At 47.8% G+C, this 24,087-nt stretch overlaps 2 protein-coding genes across 2 annotated transcripts in view; both read right to left on the reverse strand.

Annotated features, from left to right (window-relative positions):
- LOC128726287 (segmentation protein cap'n'collar) overlaps positions 1-10,784 on the reverse strand; it is a 36,224-nt gene extending 25,440 nt beyond the window's left edge. The window contains exons 1-3 of the mRNA XM_053820087.1: positions 9,703-10,784; positions 6,441-6,629; positions 6,268-6,361 (exon numbers count right to left, since the gene is read on the reverse strand). Of these exons, the coding sequence (XP_053676062.1) occupies positions 6,268-6,361; positions 6,441-6,629; positions 9,703-10,623 (1,204 nt within the window). The 5' untranslated portion in view covers positions 10,624-10,784. The remainder of the gene's footprint in view (positions 1-6,267; positions 6,362-6,440; positions 6,630-9,702) is intronic.
- A 4,252-nt stretch (positions 10,785-15,036) lies between these two features.
- Positions 15,037-22,726, reverse strand: LOC128727822 (glutamyl aminopeptidase). The gene is made up of 11 exons (XM_053821766.1): positions 22,103-22,726; positions 20,077-20,175; positions 19,946-19,984; positions 19,660-19,848; positions 19,414-19,496; positions 19,083-19,264; positions 18,839-19,019; positions 17,337-18,768; positions 17,128-17,270; positions 16,287-17,051; positions 15,037-16,222 (listed from the first exon to the last, which is right to left on the reverse strand). Exons 1-11 carry the CDS (start codon positions 22,221-22,223, stop codon positions 16,076-16,078), a joined length of 3,381 nt encoding a protein of 1,126 aa, XP_053677741.1. The 5' UTR covers positions 22,224-22,726; the 3' UTR covers positions 15,037-16,075.
- Between the last annotated feature and the right edge of the window lie 1,361 nt (positions 22,727-24,087).

Below are 24,087 nucleotides of genomic sequence, written 5' to 3' on the forward strand. Positions count from 1 at the left end.
CGATTGATGCATAATCTATATCCATAGAATGCGTAACATACTAAAAACTTGAGTTTACAATAATACTAATGGTGCTACTTAATATATCTGTATGATAAAAATAACTTGTTTCGAGAACATATTTATAAAGATAAAGCTGTAATATTGTTATAAAGAATAACACTTTTTTCGTCAGTGTCAGGAATAGCGAAATATAAATTACAATATGATAAATAAATGTAGTGCAATAGAATAGGCACGAATAAACAGTATATAGTAAAACAAATGTAATTCAACAAAACCATAAACACATAAACATAGTATAATAAAGTAAAACATACGACAAAATTGATTTGATCGCTTTTAGATCATTACAATACACAAGAATTGTGTTAGCAGTTCCGAATATGCTCCTTCAGCCCGTACGGGACGGCCTGGAAAAGCATAAATCTGCTGCGCAATAAACGATGATTTTTACATTCTCAAGGATTGGATGATGGTGAATTCAGCTAAACTACTGGGTCAAGCTACATTGCGTTCCAACAGGCGCGTATTGGTTATTACGTGTAAATTTCAATCAAAAACAACTTTAAAATACAAATCAGCAACAGAAAAGTTTTCTGTAAAATATGCACTTTCTTCAATATCCCATTATCCCAGTGGGTTTAGAACGGGCAAAAACTGCTTTTTTTGTCAAACATACAATTCATTCAATACTCTGTGCGGCACTCTGACAGACAGCTCTGTGATAAGGGTAAATGGGCTTATAACACACGCTTATCAGCATAAATTTTCATCCATTTTTTATTGGCTTTCTAAGCCGCCAACCACCGCATACTTCAAAAAGGCATATACACTTTTTTTGCGAGTTCTTCAAACTTTCCTTGCAAATGGAACATGCGAAAAGTTTGAGATGTGCTGATGTAGAAAAAGTAGAAAATGTCATTAAACATGCCTAAGAGCATGTGCACGAGAGGTGGTAAGCTCGAACGTCCTTTTTTCCGACCGTGCGCGGTGCTGGTGTGTGTTTCGACACAAAAGGAGCCACCTACTCTACGCTACTCTACTCCACAACAACGAGGATCGCCATCAACGCAAGTACAAGTAACGCCCTAAATCGTATGTGAGCGCACACGGCCACGAGACATGCGCAATGGAGTCTCCTCCCGGGGGTGGTGGTTTTTCTTTTCTTTGCCATTTTCCATGTGGCCATTTTTCCGCCCTCCGTCTTCTTCCGCCTTATGTGCCTCAAGAAAGGTGACGCCGCGCAGTGCTTCGATCACGGCGGACGAACGAACGAACAGATTCCATCCCAATTTCACGTCGCGTCGAGTGCTGCTCAATCAAGCGAAGCGTTTTGCGCTACACATAGGGGGTGGGTGGTGGTGGTTTCATGTTTCAAACGACAATGGCAACAATTTATCAATGTCGGAAAAACATTCCTCCCATCACTCTTGTGTCTTTCGTGGTTCGGGAGATCCACATTCCAAAGGCACCGAGTTTGATAAACGCGATGGAAAACACAACGTGACACGAGCACGCGCGAAAATGCTAATACATTTTTCACATCAAACACAACGGCTTCCGATCGAAACCAGTGCCATTTTGAGCCTAAATCCTTTCCCATAAATTACACTGGCAAGCTGTAACATACATGTAGATGCCAACCAAAAAAACAAGCCCTATTTCAAACTTTGGTCAAACGGCAATTATTTAAACGCATTTACAATACAGCTCCAAAACCCGTTTGTTTCAATTATGACCGCCATTATGAGGGTGTAATAAGCCGATATCTTACAGCATTATTACAGTCAGCGGTACTCATGGAAGCATAAAATAGCTACACCAAAGCGTTTAGATTATCGCTTCGTTAGAACCTTTCCGATCTACCGTTTTACGCTTTTGTGATTAAGCAATCGGTGGCTCCAAAGTTGAGCAATTCTATGACTTTGTTCGTGTTCAACTCACCCACCCACGTGAGGGCAATTAATTAGGAACGCATCAAATAGAAACTCATCTGCTGACGCAACAAATTTTGGGCGTTGGAAGAATCGCGCTAAGGTAGTGGGCGAGAAAAATTGCACCACACATGTTTAACTGGAATTGCTGATAATGATTGCTCTAGGCAAATTGCATCACTTATGTGATATTGCAATGAGCAATAATTTGAAAATGTAACACAAGAAGACAAACTATTAGATTAATTTTGATGGCTGCATATTTCGTTTGGCAGTGCAATGGACTATTGTTTAAATTTTTCCACAAATTTTCAAAGGGTATTTATCTAAAGGTATTATACCCCCCGCACGCAGGACTGACTATCTAGCTACGTGTAATTTTAAGTCATGAAAGCCTTAGCTAAACATAGCAAGGTAGACCTTTATCATACACCGATTGTCGAGCCAATTAAGAAGAAGAAGAAGATTTATCATAAAACCGAAATTGCAACCGAAAAGACCTCCTCCTAAAGCATAGATAAAGCAGAGATTCTACGAATGGTAACGAGCATCCCTTGCCTCGAACGCTTTGATAGATGCGCAATATAAGATACAAAGTATACTGCCAATATAATCATCGAATGCCACTGGGCAGTAAAGTATACCACATGATAAAAGATTGATAACTGGCATCGCTTTTCTTCATCGCCATTGTTCCACCAACGGGAAACGGGAACGACTTGGCCAAGCCAATGTAGGCTCTAACGCTTCCATTCCACCCCAAAAGGAACTCCTTTCCTGTGCCCATCCAAAGCTGTGCTATGTTCATTTATTTTAACTCCCTCTACCCAGCTCCTTGCTGTCCCAAACATACCCCGTCCGGGCCAAGGAGCAACCCTCCGTGCCTGCATATCGTGCAGGCTAACTTCGATCGAAGCATTGGCCACTCCCGTCCCAGTCCCACCGTTACTTATGCTGGAGCGAATGTCGTCGTCGCCGAAAAAAAGAGAATCCTTAACGAACCTACCAGCACGGAACTGGGCAATATATATATATGTACGTATACATGCGCGCCTAGAATGAGAACTCCCTCCCTTGTTTGGGCGTCGTCCTTTTTACTGATTGATGATACCGCGAAACAAAGCTACCTTCGCGCTTTTCTTCCCTCAACCTTCAGGCCAGCCACCCACAACCATTTTCCATCGCGGTGTTCCGCGTTTCCACCACGTTCTCGGCGTTTCGTCGTTTGACGGGCCAGATAATGCTCGGGGAGAGAGATGATACATTTAATAACACTCGCTTCGGGGCTCGCATGCTATTTCCCGTCGCTCGTCTGACCACCCTGGGGGGGAGTTGGTGGTATAGGACTTTTCTCTTGGCCGAGGCCGAAGCCGAGAGCCCTATTAAGCCGCCCATCAATGCCTGGGACGAGGGCGCCCGCACTTTCGCACGTTCCACGGTTCGTACGGTCGTAAGGAGCTAAGCTAGCGACGCGTGTTCGAAACCACGCAGAGAAGCGGATTTCGATAAGTTTGTGGAATGGCCAGTGGGGAGAGTTTGGCAATGGATTAGCTCAAGCTGCACAACGGCGTCACGTTTGAGACTAAGCTGAAGGTCCGAATGGTCCAAGATGCGATTGAACTATGCAAGATAGAAGGTGTTTTGCAACAACTACACCAAGGGGCTCTATTGAATCATAACCACTTTCTGTCCTCTGGGCAGGAAGCATTTTTTGCATTTCACATGTTTTTACATTTACTATCTATTTGAAGCATGATATGCTCGAATGGAATTATCGTTTCGAAAACGAAACAAACAACAAGCTTTTCTTAAAAAAGTGAAATAAGAGTTGTAGCAAATTTCAATAAGTGCCGATCAAATCAATGATATAGTTTAACATAGTTTATATAAAATAAATGGCCAAGATGGTAAAACTACCAAGAAAATGAGTCGAATATCTAGCAATTGTTAAAAGGATCACAATATTCCAATTCTGCAAATATTTTCGTATATATTGCACATGTACCTACGTACTCATGCTTCTCTTATAAATTATCATAGGAAAATACTAATATAATAAATACAATATAAACTAAATTAAAGAGATAGTATTAACTTAAGCTACTAAACCAAATGTATATTGTCCAGCAGTGGGAAAGTCAATCACTGCATAAATGAACTACATTGTAAGTTAGTATGAACCGTATCCTTGAATAAATATTGGTCCTTCAAATGGTTAGCAATGAATAAATTGAGAAATAAATATCTGTAAATTAGAAAAATTAAAAATGTATATTACAACGAACATTTTCAAACATTCTCGCATCCTTGCTAACCAACCCAAGACGAAACCGTTAAATATTTCAAATGAAAGGTGCCCAAATGCCGAAAAGGACCTCACGAACGCCGCTAGCCATTCCGAAACCCGCGTCCTTACGGCGCGCTCCCATCGACTTTTCAATCCGCGAAAGCGAACAAACGGAACGTAGCACGTATTACTCTCCTCCGGCATGGTCCGGGATACAAACTCCCTTCGGCAAACGCGGCACACCACATGGTTGGCGACGGTCTGGATCGTCGATCTCCGTCCCTGCCATCAACCAACCACCCTGCTTGCACCCTTAGACCCGATGGTGGGCAACGGAGCGAAATGCACAAGCGAAAAGCCCTCTACCAGAACGTACCATCGCTGCTGCTGCGTCGAGCCAGGCGGTGGTGGCAGCGGCGGCGGGTCGGAATGAAAAATGAACGTGAAATGAACTTGCAGTTTCCACCGAAAAATAATGGAAAGCCGAATTATATATCTCTTTTATTGCTGCTCCATATACACGCGCCGCCTCGCGCACACACATACGCGACGCCAAAGGACGCTGAGTGTGCGTACACACATACACACACACACACACACATTCACCACCCCCTGGGAGCCTCTCCGGGACCTCCGGGACCCAGCATGTGTGTTAGTAACGGACAAACGCGACACCCCACGCACGCGGCCTCTTGCACCTTAATATGGCCGCCACCGCCCTGGCCAGTTTGACAGACTGACGACTGACGACGACGACGACGACGGCGATGGGTGTACACAATTCAGCGGCAATCAACGATCCCTTTATTCGAGAAGCATCGCCGCCGCGTTTCCATCTCACCCCCGCCGCCTCACCACCGGTCATCGGTCGGCCTCTTGTTTGCGCTTTATTTTCTTTATCACATTTTTCTTCCCTTAGAAATGGCGCACACACACACACACACACACACTGTGGCCACAGGTCGCACACATGAGGGGGGGGGGGGAGGCTTGGTTAGGTGGGGGGAAGGTAGCATCATGGAACCAATGAAACCACAGTTCAGAAAATATCATGCTGCTCCTTGGGGGCTACAATGGCAGCGATCGGTGGAGGGAAAAGAGAAGAAAATATTGTACGCTGGTGGTTGCGGTGGCGGAATTGGAAAACCGCTGCAAACCACCCGCAGAGCCCACGGTACACCCCGACGGAGCCTTCACACCAACGGGGGGATTTTCGTTTGTTAGCTTTTCACCTCTATTCGGTGCGGTTTTCGGCGGATTACTACACTGCGGGGCGTTAGTTTCTGTCCAGGGCGGTGGCCAGCCGTCGTCGAAACGGATGGGTACCAGCTCGAAGCGAGAAAGCAACATTCGACGGTGCGAAACGACCCCAAACAAGATGCGCAACATCCGGAACCGGAGTGGGTTCGTTTGAAAAGCTTCCCTTGAATGAGGCTCGATTTCGCTTTCTTGTCGTAAAGCAGTCGACCGCTTGTTAGATCGTTCTCGAGTTCATATAGCCCTCTCAATTATCTGTAGGCCTCTGCAAATGCAATCCTAAAACAACACCAAGCACAGCGCCATCTGGTGGCCAAAGCTGATCCGTCGATCGATTTCATATGCTCTGATTTCATAAACCATGCAACCGACGCACCGAAACCGTGTCCACGCAGTGTAGCCTCAAAGCAGCGGGTCTCTACCTGCCTCTTTCCATGGGGCCATTCTCCCACCGTATTCAAACCGCCCGCCACAGGGCCACAACAATCGGCCGCGAGTGTTTGTTTGGTTGCGATACGTGAAAAGCGTCTAAATATTTAATCCCACCACCTATGCTATGATACACGTCGTTGATCCTTGGCCCCGGTGCGTATGTTTGCCGATTGTTTGCGGGGCAGGATGAATTACACCACCGAAAACCGTGGCGTGGCCAGTGCGCATGAAAGCACGCGTATTGCCCTCATGCTCAAGAGGCTGACTGAAGGAATTTTGCCCGCTGAATGCGCCTAATTTAAACTGACAGTGCAGAGGTGGTGATGATGAAGGGGTCCCTCTTCCTCCACGTACCTGTTTCCGTGTCGATTGTGTAGGACAGACCGGCCCAAGGATCCACCAGGCTGCTGTCATCGGCAGAATCGCGATGTTTCTCGTTGTCGGCATTCTACAAGCAAAAAAAAAACATAAAAAAGACCGATTACTAACAGGTGTCAATTAGAGGCCCTTCGTGCGACCGCAGGTACCTTATCATTTTTGATCTCGAGCAGCACCTTTAGCTTCTCCAGATCGTCCTCGCTGTCGCACTTGATGCTGGTGGCCGATGCTGGGTCCGACGTTCCCGTTCCCTGCGATGTGGTGGAAAGTGCCGCATTGGTGAGCGTGAAGCCGAGATCGACATCCTGCTTCCAGAGGACCTCGATCAGATCCATTTCCTGCAACACAATCGCAATCGAAGAACAAAACAAAAAACAAATCCACGTCAGTAGGGTTACATTAGCGAGTTGAAAGATTCCGCGAAATCGCCTGGAGTGGCTTTTTCGTGATAATTCGTTGGCAACACTGGAACCGAAGGATGGGTTAAGCGAAAACGTTGCACCACACCAAAAATGACCTCTTTAATGTGTTTCATTCCCTGTGGGCTGATGAGAAAAGAGGCGCGTGTTTAATTGTGGCACGAATTTACACAAAAAACGCAACACCCGCGCAACGTTCGAGCAAACATTCGTTTCTCGTTCAGCAGGAGCACTTTAACCGTTTTTTTTTTGTTGCTGCCAAGATGAGCACAGCCGCAACCGTGCGACCGTACCGTGCACGGGGGTCTGCGATTCTTTGCGTTTTAATTGAAGCCAGAAATGGTTATTTTCCCGTACCCCCACGGTCAGTTTGCCATTCGCAGCTCCGTACTGATAAGTGCTCCCTTTATCGGGAGGGCTTCGGGGTGCGAACAAAAACGGCGCAAGATAAGAGCCAAATTTAGATAAAGCACCAAAGCCGTAGTCTCCACCGTCGGTGCGGGGTTTCCGTCGAAACAAAAAAGGAAGGTGCCGTTCAACCCATGGTATGGTTTTAGCGTGGTGCTGCGACGCGACAATCTGTCCTTCTGAAGGGCCCCCAGTTTTTTTTTTTTTGGGAAACGATGGAATAGCAACATATCGCAGCCACCGTAGCGCGCACCTGACTTCCTTCTCCTGGCTGGAGCATAGCAGATAACGAGATCCCATCGGGTGTGTACATTCGTTAATTGCGGTAAGGGTAATGTTTGTACAGAGCCGCTGCGAATCGGCACTCTATTTACGCCTTTCCAGGCCACTTCAAAACGGAGAGGGTTGACTTTGCAACGTGCGGTTTAAACGCGCCCGAATGAAATCTTCATCTGTAAAGCATCATTAGCCACGCCACCATGGATGGATGGAGGCACAGGGTTCTTGGGTGATCACAAAAAAAAAGCCACAATAGAACGCGGAAGGTGGAAAATTGGGCATCGAATGCAAAATAATCAATGTCCGAGAGAGATTACTGTAATCGTGGAGTTTCGCGGTTTGCTTTTCATTAGTTGCAACCATCACCACCACTAGCACCAAACCCACTGCGACCGCTGGTATACATGTGTGTGAGGCTGACCGTATGTGTGTGTGTGTGCGCGTCCATGAGTCACATAAAGCTTATATATTTGCTCCGACAGTCCATCCATCATCGGCCGAAGCTCCTCCTGTGTCGCGGCGTTCGTTGTGGAAAAAGGATCGTCCACGTTAACTGTCTCTTTCGCAGGGATCTGTAAGCCGGCAAAGGCAAAGTAAATAGCCTCGTGCGCGTTCAGCGACATTGAGCTATCGATTTCGTTTGAATATGATGCTGGTTTCATCGATAATCTCCGAGCGCATCGTCGAGTAGCTGAGATATTAATTCGTCGGCAATCGAGCTTTAGGGAATTCGCTTATCAATTCTGTTTTAGTTGAAAATTAATTTAATTTAATTCTCAAAAGCACTCATTTTGATGATAGGCTTATTTAAAATAGCCAACAGATGGATAACATTTGCAGGTATGGTTTTCAGAGGTAACGTTTTGGCATCAAATTGACTCTCCGCAGCTTCCATCATGCAAAGATGCTTGCAACATCAACGAACATAACACATTCAAAAAGTCATTAGCAAGAATTATTACGATTCATAACTTATTTGTATATCATCATTGAAAATCATAACAAGATTTTGGAGAGGTTTCGCAATAAAAATTGAACATTCCGAACCGACCAGCTCAAAACCACAAAACAGAAAGCTTCATACATTCGCCTTCCACGTTCGCTGAGCTTTTAGTACAGACATTTAGTACAGCTCGCGCTAGTGTCACCGCTTGCTCATAGAGGGCAGCACCATCACCGAAACCCATCAACCGGTTAAATTCGGTTTAAAATTCACTTTTTTTTGTCAGATTTCCAAATCTGGAGGGAAAGTGGCGATACTTTTACCCTTCCACGCAACATCCGAGCGCTCGATGCTCCGTAGCGTAGGTTCGCATGCCTACCTTTGTGCGCCTCAACCGTAGATGACTTCAACCATCTGGCAAATATCGCACGTAAAATAGGTCACGAAAGGGCCGTTTCCTGCCCGTTTATCAAATCGCGATTGCCATTGGCTGCGCATTAAACGTCGTGTCGAGAAGGCGGCTTGTTGACATGCGAGTGCATGTACCTGTGTGAATCACTTCACCCATATACGATGCACAACCTCCCCACACACAGGGGGGGGGGGGTCGAACGCACCTCCGTTCACCACCTTCCCCTTTTTGACGCACTGACCCGGCCTTATAAATAACACGGTTTGTATACAGTCCTTTTTTACACATCCTCTCATCGGTTTTTTCCGTTTTTCACCAGCGAGAGGCCATCATCCGTTTTCGGTGCATTTTCGAAAAAAATATTCGAAACAAAGAAACACCACGCCGCACCGATGATCCTCGCACAGAGTTGTGGCCACTGCGTGCGGAGGATGTAACGTGCGAGCGAGATGGCAGATTCTCGAGAAAGGCCGGCATCACAGCCGGCGAAAGAAAGAAAACGCCTTGAAATTGTTGCACTCGCCAAAACCCGCGAAAAAGGTCAGCGAATCTTATTCGGCACACACACACACACACAGGCGCGCGGGAAGGTGGCGCCGGCGGTGTTCTTTGTGTTGTGTTGCCATTTCCTTCGGTGCCGACGACGAGGACAGGACGATTCGACGACCTCCGGCGTGCATTCTCTTGCGCTGCTTGAACATTTTGCGGCTGCGAATATGGGCCGCGTCATGTAATAATTTATACGCAAAAAAAAATCTCCTCGCCCACGCACGCACCCCCTAATGGCCTCTCTCTCCATCTCTCGTCGTGGGTGTCAGTGTCCGTGGCGCATTTATGGCGGTCGTGCGCCTTTGTGTACCACCGGTTAGTTGCACTGGCCGTTTGCTTTCAAACATCAATGTTTGAAAAAGACAGAAAAAAAACACGCGCTCACTCGCGATCATCTTTACCTCCTGCGTTAGATCCTGTGTCACGGTGTCAGATGCGGTGTCGTTGTGCGCAATTGGCTCCTCTTTCACCGTCACCTCGGTGGTGCTGTCCAAATCCGTGCTAACGAGGTGCTTCTGCTGGATATTCTTGATCTGCTGCTGCACGGTCTTCTTATCGTCTTCTTCTCCCTCATCCGGACGTGTCCCATTTCTCGGTGAACTTCCACCAACCGTGGCCAACGTCGTCGTGCTGCTCGTGGTGGCCTTTTCGTCCTCCTGCTTGACGTTTAGCTTCTTGTTTGCCTCGTTCATCAGTGACCTTGCCCTCATTATGGTGCCCTCCAGATCCGGCAGGGCCGCTCCAGCATCAAACTTAAGTGTGGGATATTCTAGCGCCACCGCATCGTACTCGCTTAAATCGGCCATATTCTGCTCAAACACCGACGTCGTCTCCTCGAATAGGTTGGTGCTGAGAAAGATGTCCTCCGCATCCACGTCGAAGTTCGTCAATGAGCTCACCGTGGCGTTGTGGGCCACCACCGGATGTCCGGTTCCGGTTGTAACCGAGCCCACCGAAGGTACCGGTGACGTGGGACGTTCTTCCGCGATGGTACTGGCCGTGGAACCGGCATCTTCCGTGGCATTCAGGACGTTCAGCAGGTACGTTTGCAGCCCACGGTAATTCTGCTCGATAAAGGGCTGCTCGAATCGGGAAAGGTTCTCGATGAGTGGTGGCAAGAATTTACGGCTTACGTACGATTGGTTCGAGTAGTCGGGAGCGGCGGCCAACAGCTCCAGCTGCCATCCACCGGCATCCCCAACCCGTGCCAATCGGCCACCCCACTGTAGATCCAGGTAATGGTCGGGATCGATCCTCAGCAGACTGAGCGTGAGCACCAGCGTTAGCAGGTGCTCGGTGAACAGCTTCTTCGTTGAGAGCATAATTAATGCTGCCGGTTAGCGATGATGGTGGGGACGGTGATGTGGACACGACGCGGGTTGCGCCTCCACGCACATCGAACCCACCCGCCGGGTTGCCGGTCAGATCTCGCTCTCTCTCTCTGTCACTCTTCTCGGTCCACCAAATGGAAGGTTTCTGTGCGTTTTTTTGCACAATTTGTATGTCAACAACTGGCTGACGAAACGCTTTCGCCACGCAAAATCACACCGCCACAACCGCGATTGGGTGGCTCACTCGAACCACACACACACACAGTCACACGCACCGTACGCACTACCGTAGACAGTTTTACTTCCTCTTGGCCCCTGCTGCTTGAGAGCCAAAAGAGGTTCGTCGCTTTACATCAGCAAGCGAACCGAACCGGTTAATGTATTCGCTCTTTACGAGCCCACCACAGCAGGCCGCGTTTTGTTCCGCGTAAGTAGTCGAACCCGCCGGACATGCACACACACGTCGTACACGCGCACGCCGTTGCTGTATGATTCACACACCACAAGCGCACAATGTCCGTGCGCGCCCGCTAGCCTTTATTATCAGGCAGCCGCGTTTAATTATGCACCTTGCACCGTGCCGAGCGACACTCACGCGCACGCAAAATACAACAGAGGGAGATCGAAAAGCGCACTGCACTCGGATGCACCTCAACCGCTCCAGATGGCGTGTGCAATGGAGTGTTCCCAATTTTAGCTTCGACTTCGTGCGCGACGGTACGCCACCGCGATTCGCAACTGACGGATGGGCGAACGGAAGGAAAATGTACACATCAGAGAAACTCTTTTCGACGGCCCCTCTTGCACCACGGGCCACAGCACACTAGGAAACACCGTTCGATCTTGCCCTCTTGTCTGCGTGAGTAATTTCGTTTCATCCGTCGAAACTGAGTACGTAACTGAGGCTAGCCGAGGGCAGGCGACTGCGAACGCGCGGACCTACGGGGTTTCGCAGCAAGACGGGCGTATTCACGGCGTTACAGCGACCGAACGACAGTTATTATTTGGAAACAAAGATTAAAAGAAAACAGAGACGGGAAAATGTCCCCAAGAGGGAGCCGTATGGTGAAATCGCGATTATCATACAACCATCTCGCACACTCGCACTAACGCCGCAAACATTCAACTGCGGCGGTGCGTTTACAGGGCCGCGTCAAGCGCTGTGCCGCACTACCGCCGTATGTCGCGGCAGGGCTGTTTTGCAAAGGGCCTGGGCAGACGTGGTCATACGTTCCAGCGGTTAACGACAACCCGCCGGTTTGACCGCAATACCCGCAAGCTCGATTCTTCTAGAAAGCAAACCGTACGTACGCTCAGCTTACAACGAGCGCACATATGCGTCGTACTTTTTGTTTGTAACGCTCATGTCACTGGAATCAATCTCCATCCGGAGGAGGAAGCAATTACAACGGACTGCGTGTAGATAACATAGGCAAGTGTGAAAATAAAGCGGAAAAAAGCATTTCCAGCAGGATTGCCAATAAAACTGGAAGCACGTGTATGTTTCTCGGTAGTATTGCCATAGAACACCTCGAGCAAACATGTGCGAGCAGTGTAGCAGGTGAGTAACATCCTCGTCCAGCCAGCCCATCGCGTGAGTAATGCGTGTTCTCTAACGATGAGTCAAGATATTTGAAGTTCCAGAGTGTCATGTGTAAATACATGCCGGTTTGCGTCAAGAGCAGATTGCGTAAGGATAGCAATATGCGACTTCTCGCTCGCCCTTTCGTTCGTTCCGGATCAGCAAGACGAATTATTTATATTTTTTGTTGTTAAATACATAATGACACGCAGAAAGCATAGATCCGTATTTTTTTGCGGCTCTTCACGGCAATAATTACGGTTACTAGGTGATCTCCCTTGTCGATGTTAATTTTTGGGCGTACACAAACAAAGCATGAATATTCGATGCTCATGGATCGTAAGTTGTGCGGTATGATCGCGCGTGCTTGCAATTATGTTTATTATTCCTTGCACCGCAGACTACGTGCATAAAACTGCGTGAAATGATTCTCCCACTACCGGATGTTTATGGCCCGCCGAACGGAATGGTAGTGGTGCGCCCGAAATACTTTACGGGGAATGATATTGTTTGCTTGCCATTTCAGCCACTGATAAGGCGTTCTAGTGATGTTTTGTGGCTACAAAGCCACACAACGATGATTAGTATATAGAATGATGTTTCCGATGAGAAAAATGACCATGATGTTGATTTAGTTTGCGATGTTATATGTCGGTTTATTTACTCTATATTTGACAGCACGTTTACAAATAGGATGCGATACAACAATATGCTGAGCGGAGAAAAGCGGGTTTAGTGTGTTTATATAATGATTGCTAAATGGATCGAGGCATGGAATGGGTTTCATCAGCATAAGGTACAGCTGTTCAACATTACCTGGTGTGGGTTTGCCATTAGTCGATGATTGTAAGGGCTCGTTATGTTATCAGGTTCCGGCGCCAGCGATTGCATACGCGGTAAATCAAAATCCGCCATCGGAGTTCGGGCCTAAAATGCAGAAAAAAAAACCATGTGCAAATTCCCTATGGTAAACACATACATTTCATTAGAACATCCCGCCAATGTCCGATGCGCATTATCTCGCATCGGTGCCGACTGTTCCGAGACACCACTACCACTACCGGAGTTTTTATGCAAGCACAGAGTCTGCGGCTGAATGTAATCAAGAAAAGGGACCTGTTGCTCGTGCGCCACGGAGGAATCTGTGCGCGAACAACAAACACACCGTCGGCGGCTGCACTACACAAATTGCATTGTAAATACTTACACCGTAAGATTTGCACGCTTATTTCGTAAAACAATAGACCAAAACAGTGTTCAAAATCAAAGTTTCACGCGCTGTGCCGAACGAAGATGGGATTTTGGTCTCTCTCTCTTGGACACACGAGTACGAAATTAATCACACTGACCAAGACTTCGCTGTCAGTTCCCAAACGCTTGTCAAACGCCTCGTAAATGTCAACCGCTCTGTTCGTGTAACCGAAAATGTCAGAATGTGAAAAACCCAATGAAACGAATAAAGGAAAATGGTCATGGGTGGGGTGGGGTGTTTTTGTTTTGTTATTTCGCTTTCCTTGCTTTCCTCTTTCTTTCGTGAGTTTTCTTTCTCGCTATCTTCTACTAAATCCTCTGTTTCATTCTCAACAACGAACGCTGTAATTATATCCCGTGTTGGAAAACGAGGAAGATCCAATCATATAGGTTAATCTCAGATAGTACGGTGTCGATGAAGGACATTTTCGAATAAACCGTGTATTTGAAATTTACATCTGCTCATCAAATATTTTACGTTGCACTATTCAACTGCTAACAAGATGAAATCTATTACCAAAAACAAAATACAGCGACTACAAATCTTTCTTGTACTACTACAATTTTCAAAAAACCAAAAGCAAATACAAACAACTATAGCAACTCTGATTTAGCTGATAAGAGCCACACTTACGAAAGTGTGTTAGATGTGCGCATGAACTATTTAAAAGCGAAAGCAGCAAACAGTTTCATTGGTAAAACGAAAATTGTTTGCGGCTTCATCGTTGTACGATTATTCACGAATGGTGATAATATAAGTTACTCTTATCTTTGGATAACGACGAATTGTTTCATTGAGCAAAATGTATAACACATGCCAAAGCGTATTAGTAGATTGGCTAAAGGGTTATTTCGAAAGAAAATAGATAAGTAAGTGAGGACGTCTAGAAGAACGTTGTTAGTTTGATGTCTAACAGTACAAGTGGTGTTAAACGTCTACAATCCTTTAAATATATTTAAACTTCTGATGTTTCAGATGGAGACGCACCATGTGTTTGGACACCACGTGGGCTTGCTACTGTTTACAAATGTTTTTTTTTAGATTTTGAAAGTTTGCTCTTTGTTTCCTAACGTACGTTTGCCTAATGGCGATCGCCACGTAGTAAAGCTACAGTGCAGCAGACCTGTCTGATAACCTGTGATGTTGGTGAAAATTTATTGGAACACTGCAATATCGCTCCAAGTTTTTCTTCAGCTTTGTGTCACTACCATATCATACAAAACTGGTCTCTTATCAAGTGGAGTGAAATGAAGTGAAGCGAATAATTTAGTGGAGTAAAATGTGCCGAAGACTTAGAAATGTGCGGCCAGAGTTAGAGCACTGATACAAATGATTTAGATATGCCGTTGTCCGCAACGTCTGGTTACATGCGAAAAAAAGAAGTAAACACATTTACAGGATACAAACAAATTATCAGCACGGCTAATGATCCGTTATTAATTTAAAAGTCCGCAAAGGCGTTCAGCGGATTTCGAATTTTATGATACTTTTGAATATGATTAACCCATGGACTGATTGATATTACTCGCACCGATGAATAAACAACAAACTACTGTGCTTTAGATCACACCATTTTTATTTCTTTGTTCTCAATGGTATGCGGCTTTAAGATTGCTTGTTCCATTTTTTTTGTTTAACCTGCAAAGGAAAGTACACGAGTTTGAGAGATGATATATGCACTAAATCAATACTGAACACTGATTATTCATATATTCAACATAAATCGCTGACGCTGCTGCATAATTGCGACATTCAGGCGGATTTGCACACACTGAACACCGAACCTAGGATTGTTGTTAAATACTCATTACTAGCAGCCCCTGCTCTGATTTTCGATTCGCCGTTCCTCCCCTTAATTTTTGTACATAGCTCAAACAAGCACATTAAGGAGAAGTCCACCCAGTCGAAGAGGTGCGTTGCATACACCGAGCGGGCATATTCAGCACAAAACAGCCTAAATAGCTAAACGCACATGAAAGAACAACACACCAAAGGGTTTGCTGCCGACGATGTGCCCACCCCCCATCCAATCACTATCGGTACTGCGGTTTCGGTTGTTATGATTTTCGTTTCCTGGTTTTCGCTATGTTTCTTACTTTTACTGGCGAGATATACGATATAAATTGTCGATCACACAAACTATTCTTTGCATTCTTTGGTAACTTATATGTTATCGAATATATATATTTACACCTATATACCTAAACGTAGACAGTGGAAGATTGAAGAACACTTCGCCTCCTGCACGCGTCGTCCTCTTGGTATCTATAAAAGGAGTCTTGAGATTGTACTACGATAAATGCATTCTTGCCGCTTTTTTGCTTGTCCTCGAAATTGTCCTTCGGTTTCACTATCTCTTTGTCTTGTCTTTTGCTACCTGCTCCTTAGACCCACTTTCACTCTTTCATCTTCCTGTTCGCTCGCTTTGGTGTGAGTGTATGTGGGTGTGTGTTGTCTGTCCTCAAAATTCGTATCGCGAAACTAGGTCTCCCAAAGTATGTCAGTAATGAAGAAGGAAAAACGAAACATAGTTTGCGAATAGATGGAAAACCCTTGGACTATCATATAAAAGAAATCTACTCCTTGCCGCCCGTCGTTCGCCTCTTCAATCAAAAGTGATATTTGCTCTCGATCCAGCTGTATATGGAAGCCTGCGATCGGCTCACCCATTCCACGTTGGCTGCCACCGTACTGAGCGTCATGTTGAGAAGCTTCAGACCTGGTCCGTCTCCGAAACGCTCCACCAGGGATTTTAGCTGTTGAAAGGAATGGTAAAGGTGTCATTTTGCTCTCTCTAAATGAAGTCTTTAAAACACTCACCTCATCGTAGTCAAACTTCGTTGAGCCGTACTGCGTAATGGCGGAAATGACGCGCGCAAATTGCACCGTACCTCGACCAAGCTTTGACTGGAAATCGTACCACTTTGCCTGCAAAAACCGGCAAGCCATCGCACCGCCCGTCGGCGTACCGGCAATCGCCTCCAACACCTGCACGATCTCAAACACCGGCAGCGTGATAACGTGCGACAGTAGTCGATTCTGTAGCCAAGCGTCCTTGGTGACTCCTAGCGATCGCAGCAGTTCCATGCGTTCCTCCAACACCGAGCTTTTCTCACGCCGCACGGCGATGTAGCGATCCCAGCAAAACTGCCAGTACTGGAACTCTCCGGACAGAACCGATCCGATGTAGGCCACGGCCCGCAAATTTGGAGGTATCGGTACGGAGTTCGTGGTAAAGTTGGTCACCAGTCCCTTGGCAAATTTGATCGTGTCCGCTTCTTCCCAGAGCGCCGCACTAAGCATCAGCACCGGACGCAGTAGTTTGGCTTCGTCCTCGCCCTTATCCTCCCAGCCGAGCTCTTGGATCGATTTCGCGAGATTCTGACGGACGTACTCAGCCAACACTAGGTAGCATTCGGAGTACTTCAGGATCTTGCGCCACTTCTCCAGATGGCTTGTGCCTAACACGATCGGACCCCATTCCTTTTCCTTCGGGAAGTACGATATTAGCTCCATGGCAGCGTGACAGGGTATCAGGTTGGCGTGGCACAGGGTGAAGATGTCCGAAACTAACCCAACGCGGTCCTAACATTTGAGGGAAAACAAGAATTAGCTAAGGTGCTCAAAATACGCAAAAAAGACCACGAGCACGCTCACAAACCTGTGTACTGAAAACGGCATTGTTGATGTGCATCTGTTCGACCAGCTTCGCCCAGTTGGCTTCATCGTATAGAACACGATAGTATCCCGTTTGGCCGTGATTAAGCTTGATCCATTGTGCTGTATGATTCAGTGTAATGATCACTGGAAAACCAAAAAGAAAGATGTCACTGGGGAGTGTTGTTCACAAGCAGTTACTTATTGTCATACCTTCGCTCGAGTTTAGCCAGGTGATCAGGCTCGGTTGCTCTTTATCCTCCTCAGCCGTATCGTTGGTGTTCAGCACATCCGTAATGTAGTGGATGGGAAAGATCCACCGAGATCCGGCAGGATCCCTGCCCGTGGCATCCGTCGGCGAAGTCGCAGTCGTTGTGGGTTTCATCGTCGTGTCTCCGTCTCGTTCGATTTCCTCCATCGGTTCGTCGTAGATTGCCAGGTACTCGGCGGGCCGGAATCCGGTCTGCCTCACAATGAGACTGGTCCCGTTCATCGTTACGTTCAGCAGCGGAAAGGCGGCCGTGTTGGTCCACTGGTTCATCATCTCCCGCACGTATCGGCTGTTGTTCACCTGCTTCGAGCAGATCGCCCACAGGTCGCTCGGTTCCGCCGTCTGGAACTGGTACGTCTTCAGGAACTTCCCCAAACACTGGCGGAAGTTGCGCTCACCGATCGCGGACTGCAACATCGACAGCAGGGCCGCCGATTTGTCCACATAAAACGGATCATTGTCGCCGGTGTCACTCGCTCCGGCACTTATGCTGTCCCAACCCTGCAAGGCGTCAATATCGAGCGCCTTCGTGAGGGTGTCTATCAGGAACAGCTCCTTCATCGGCCACAGTGGTTGGATGGTGGCGAGCAAGAACCTGCTCAGGTAGCGTATCAGTCCTTCCCAGAGCCACTTGTGCTTCCAGGCTTTCGGTGATATCAATCCCCCAAAGTATTGCTTCACGATGCCCTCGGATATCTTCACTACCGACATGTGGTACTCCTTGGAGGAGATGGCTGTCGGTTCGTTCAGAAATGACGTCCGGCACACGATGAGTCCGAGTGAGCTGGAAAGATCATCAAGCAGCGAGGGCAGAGCCACAAAGTCGAGCTTCGAGAGTGGATATGCCACCGAAAGCCACTGCTGCAGGTACTCCAGGATGTCCCGTGATGTGTGCAATATAAAGGTACCCTTAGCGATGTGCGTTTCTGGGGCGTAGAATGAGTAAGCCGGCGCCGTTCGGATCATGGAAGTATCACCATTCCACAGTGCGTCCTGCTCAGGTGTCGACTTGACTGCCATCCCTACATCAACAGGACTCGCAGTGACGGGTTCACTCACGGCAGGTTCCTTCGTCGGCAGGTTGCTAGTGAGCTTGAACAGGTTCTTCGACAGCAACACCGTGGTTAGGTTACGGAATGGTTTCTTCTCCGTTTTTCCGACCTTGCCAGCAGGTGGTTTTCCATTGCTCGGTCCAGCCTGGGTAGCTGTGTCGGGTGCCGATTTTCCTGCGGCCACGCTCTCAGCATCGGTGTTGCTCGCGTTCACGCGCAGATATTTAGCGGATGGTTTAAGCAATTCTCGCTTAAAATCACTGATCACCCAGGACACAGAATCCGGTGGCAATGGTGGAGTTTCAGCGAAATCATCTCTCAGCTATAATACGATTGGGTGTATATGAGCATTTAGCCGTAAAACTCGATCACGAAACCAGCCTTCCACTTACCAATCCAGTGCCCATGTAAAAGCCAACGTCGTCAGTGTCCTGCACGATGGAATTCGACAACCCTATATGGAACCGATCGCGAAAGAGCGATATTTTGAATGCAGCCCTCAAATGCGGCTCGTCAAAGCACGGAAACGCCTTCCTTGTACTACCAGGCTTCAACACCGTAGCCGCCAGAGTCCTGTGAAAACATAACACTCAATTTTAGCACCAGCACGACGCTGTTATCGAACCAATCACGTACTTCTTCATGTCGAAATCTCCCTCAAACTGGTCCAGTATCATTTTCGAGTGCCACCGTATGCTGAGCGTGTAATTGGCCTTTTTCCGCAGCTTTTCACGCGTCTCGATGTACAGCTGCTGGCGCGGTGTGTACTCAAGCATGCGGAGAATTTTCAGCGCAAATCCTTTCGGGCCCACCAGCGCCTACAACGAGTCGTGGGTTTGGTACAAAAACAAAAGCGATACAAATGAATTCAGTACACCTGCTGCATGTTTGATGAGATCCTTCCGGCGGAGAGGGTTTTTTTTGGAGGGAAAGGCAAACAAAATGCAATATTGATAACGCCGCCTACCTTCTCGGTGATGTTTAGATCCTGTGCGTGCAGAACCACGAAGTTGGTTTCCTTTTCCACGAACAGCTCTATCGATACCTGACCTGTGGGGTTGGCCGGGAGGTTGGCCACAAAAAACGGCATTACATTGTGAGGTGAGCAAAATGATGGATAGAATCATTTAAACGGCAACGTAAATCGCCTCCCACACCCAAGACATAAATGTGGCTAATGTATTTTATTGCCAGCTCTCTTTTTTTTTCTTACCTTTAACATCCAGCGTCGTTAGATTGGGGTGTATCGTTAGAATGTACCGATTCGGTTTCACGTTGTTCGGTAACGTTGGTAACAGCCACGGAAACGGCTGCCCGTTGGTCGCGATCGGTTGAAATGGTTCCGAGCTGTTGTACCCATCGGGCACGTACCCGGGCGGTATTTTTCCAGCACATGGACAAACTAAAATCCGAAATCAAAAATAAAAGGGAAGCCCACAAGCACGCCAAAAATCAATGGTTTCAATTTTTAAATAGCTAACGAATAAAACAACACCTACCTGTTTGAGGACCCGCGTAAGCTATCACTAGGGCCGTCGCTATGATAAAAAAAATAAAAAAAGGAAAAGGAGTATGAACTCTCGAGCTAGCTACGTTAGGTTCCGTTGGTGTGGCGTAGACCGATAATTACCCAGTAATGTCCCGAGGACAATTGCCGTCACAAAAAGGGCCCGCTTTTGTGAACAAACGGCCACCCCATCGCGGACCGGGCGTGACGAGCTGTCGCCTCCTGGAAATAAATCGTAATTAAAAGACGATTAAATGGGATGCTTTTTTGTATGGATGGGAAAAATAGCCCTAACAAATTATCGTTTATACTGAGGCTGTACCATTCATGGAAGCTGAAGCCTTGAACCCATCAGGAGCTCAGACCAACAAAAGGATGCAAAAGGACTTCGATTACCTGTGAGGAATGCATCGTCGTCAGAGTCTGGCTCGGTCATGCCGATGCGTTCTCTTCGCCACGGTTTGCTGTTAGGGCCACCACTGCCAACGACCGATACTTTGACGGGGCCGCCCTTTCTTTGCTCGCCAGCCAACCCGGCGGCTGCCTTCGGCACGGGTTCGCGCGTTCGTTACGAGGACGGGAAAAAGGGGGGACTTAAATTAAGAACAACCCTGCAAGCCCGGCTACAGGGGTTCGCGCGCTTCTGCTCTGGCAGTTCGGAGTGGATGTGTGTGTGTATGGGGGGATGGGGGATGGAGTGACACGTTAAGGACACGCAAGGATAACGCGTCTGGTGGATGCAGGATGCAGCGAAATTAACCGTCCGTTCATATCCTTCGCAAGGAATACTCGTGTACGGTGACGCCGCAGGACACGGCCAGGAATTTGAAATGAGCCCAACTGTCACAACACATTCGGTGTTCCACTGACTCACACACACGTAGGCCTGGTGCAGGGATTTAGCTTTGTTCTTGCGCTGGAAGTCACCCAACAGCGAGCTCAGTAGGCTTTGGAGTGGTTGGCGTTTCCAAATTGCTTTCGCAAGAACCAAGACATTGGGGGAGGCGAATGACACAAGCAAAAGTGACAGCTCGTTCGTGCGAGCAAAGTAATGGCGTGCAGTAACGAAACGATCCTGCTGCAGTAGGCGACGAGGCACAAAAACACAAGCTCTCACAAAATGCACCAACTCCAAAACGGGAGCCGCTTTTCCGGATGTGACTACGAGCGAGCTTGGAAATTGTGTATTCTTTTTTCTTTCGATGTATTTTCGTTACGACATGTAACGCAATCCTTCCCAGCCAACAGCGCCTTATCGATGGTCGGCCATTGCGGTGAAGCACACGCGCGTATCAGCGCGAGATAGTGGCGTTTTGCCTGCAAACCGTGCAACCAGCTTTTGCCAACCAATTCCCAACGGCGTATCCCTTTTTTCTGTTCGACAGCCCTGCTCCCGGAAGCGGAATGTGTGGTAACTATTGACTGCGCTGCGCGTCCGGAGCTCTACTGGTGCGAAGGATGCTGCAGCGCTGGGTGCTACACAAAATCACAAATCACAAACTCGCGAAACAACAACGGACACGGCGGCCTAGTGGGGCGGCCATCTCGCGTATAAATAGTCAGGACGGAAGCGTACTGGCGAAGGCCTGCAAGCGTTTCGCTTTATTTGCAGAGGACGGGCCTGCTCGCCACTGATGATAGCGAATCTGTCAATATTTTTTCACCTTTTCTACATCTACACATCCACGGCACATGCGCACCGGTTCGGGTTTTGCATGGATTGTCGACGTCGCCGCTGTCCTGCCAGAAGGAAGGACACAAACACACACACACGCGCACGGTGGCAGTGCAGCACGCTGTGTTGGTGACGTGCCGAAAGGAACGGTGTCCTTTTTGCCGTGCATCCTCGAGAAACGGGTCGAGTCAGCATGTGTGCAATGCAAACATACAGCGCGGGCCTAATGCAAGGTCCTAATGAGGAAATGGCACCAATTTGTAACCTTCCGGAGAGCAGGATCGCCCGGAAGCGATGGCAGGCAGGCGAGTTGAGTAATTAAAATTCAACCCCTGCACGTGCGAGCGAGATAGCGCAAAAGGCGCCCCCATTTCGAGGGGAAATTGCATTGCATCCTCTCACCTTGCAGGTTATTTGTGGAAATTTCTAGAATTTGCATTTAAAGGAAGAAAGAAAAAAAAAACGTAAACTTACCGAATTTGTTTATGCCGTTGCGCTTCTTGCTGTCCGTCTCCGAGAGCTTATCCATTCCACCTAACGGTTCCAGCTCGACGCTTTCGGCCATCGCCACCTTATAGTCGTTCCTGCGTTTCATGGCTTACTGTTTTCCTTTTTTCCCGCACCGAACTTTCCCACACTACTGGCGCTATTCCACCACTCGAAAGGGTCCTTAACCGCAATTCAATCGCTTTGCTGTTGCTCCCACAAACCTCCCCACGCGGTCGTAAAACCACGAGGACGCCACCGAGCACACTGCTCCACTTGTTGATAAACACACGACGCCGCGACGCGCTGGCGATTCAACGATCCGGCGAAAGGACTTTCTTTTTTGTGTGCCTTTTTTTGTATGTTTTTTTGTTGTTGTTGTGTGTGCTGTTGTTGTGTTTGCGTTTGTTTTGCACGAACCTACACGCTACTAAGGGACTCTCTGATATGCATTCGGTTTTTTTTTCTTCCCTATATCCTGCCAGACGAACGATGCGTGCCCTCCAAAAAAACGGCAAGACAAACGCACGATTCCGCAACAATCCGCTGATAATACTGGCCGCCGGTTTGGACTCTGGGAGGAGGGCAATAGGTTTAAAAGGTTTTGTTTTTTTTTGGTACGAAGCAGCCCCAAACTACGGGCTACGGTGTGTGTAAAAAATGTGCTGAATATATTCCTCTCCCGCGCCCTGACGGGTAAAACTCGATCCAAACAGCCAAAAGTTGTGTATCAGATATGGTAAGCCAGTAAAAAGTACTGTGTTTTTTTTGTTGTTGTGTGCGAGTGTGTGTGTGTGTAAGAAATAGTGAGGATTGTTATCGTACGCGTCGGTCGCAAATTTAGCCGCTCTTTCAAGACATTCCTCTAGCAAAATATGGTACACACATCCCTCTGTATCCGCGAATTGCGACGTTTTCACCGCACAGCACCGCAAGGAAGTATCAACAAATAAAACCAAACGAGCCTTTTTCGCGCCCCGTTTCTGCCGTTCGCAGGACGAAGTTGAAGAAGAAGTAAACGGCTTCCACAGCTTCACTCGCAAGGCACCACCAGAAGAAACCACCAGCTCGAGAATGCGGCTCGTTGTCGCGGTAAACCGTGCATCCTTGACGCGTGTAGGTGGCGGTTCACTTGCACTTCCACTTTCTACTTTCACCCACGACGCACGTGTAGAACAGAGAGAGAGAGAGAGAGAGCGATGGTGTGTGAAAAAATGGACTCCAAAAATGGATTCCCGCTAAACCGTCGGTCCGCTTTGTTGTCGCTCGTTAGCTGGTGTCCTTTCCGGTGCTACTACTCCCGGTGGTCACACATGTTTTTCCGCGTGCGGTTTAATCCAGCGACCCAGTCAGCACTGCTAGCGCTTTCGTTGACATTTCCGTTGGCTGGTTGGTATTGATTTATCAATAAAATGCGAGCAACGCCTGCGGGCTGGAGGGCACACGGAGTAGGGTGGCATCCCATCGTGCGCATGCTCGCGTGAAGGGAAAAGGATCCGACCGTGATCCTTTTGCAGGGTTGTGTGGCAGGGTTGTCTCACAAGGCATGGGGTGCGTGAAAAACCGTGCGTTACGGCTGGGAGGGAAAGCGTGCTACATTTTGCAAAAAGGACGTGAGGAATTGTACCTTTCCAAGCGATCCTTCGTACAGAGGGTCATGCTTTGCTCATACAAATGATGCGCAGCACGGCAGGATCTCCACAAGGATCGGTTTTATTTCTCGAAACCGTCCAGTTAAATGTGCCATAAAACAAAACCCACACTTTGACAGTTGCGCCTCGGTGGGCGATAAAGCATTATCACGCGTGGAAAATGACACGGGGAAAAACGCCATAGGGCGAAAAACGCTCGACGGGAGAAAGAGCACGAGCGAGCGAGAGATAAGGCGCCTTCGACGGTGCCCACAGCACGACCAAAAAAAAAAGAAAACGGCAACCCACCGTAAATAGAGCAGGAGTGAAATTCTATGTCGT

This window comes from Anopheles nili, chromosome 3 (assembly GCF_943737925.1).
Source record: "Anopheles nili chromosome 3, idAnoNiliSN_F5_01, whole genome shotgun sequence".
NCBI lineage: Eukaryota > Metazoa > Arthropoda > Insecta > Diptera > Culicidae > Anopheles > Anopheles nili.

What these genes read in the sequence shown, in the direction of transcription:
- LOC128727822 (XM_053821766.1), bottom strand. Translation starts at nt 22,223, where the DNA reads ATGAAACGCAGGAACGACTATAAGGTGGCGATGGCCGAAAGCGTCGAG. An exon ending in TGTCCTCGGGACATTACTGG is followed by an intron (nt 19,985 to 20,076) that starts GTAATTATCGGT and finishes TTTTTATCATAG; the next exon opens with CGACGGCCCTAGTGATAGCT. An exon ending in CGAAGTTTGACTACGATGAG is followed by an intron (nt 16,223 to 16,286) that starts GTGAGTGTTTTA and finishes TCCTTTCAACAG; the next exon opens with CTAAAATCCCTGGTGGAGCG.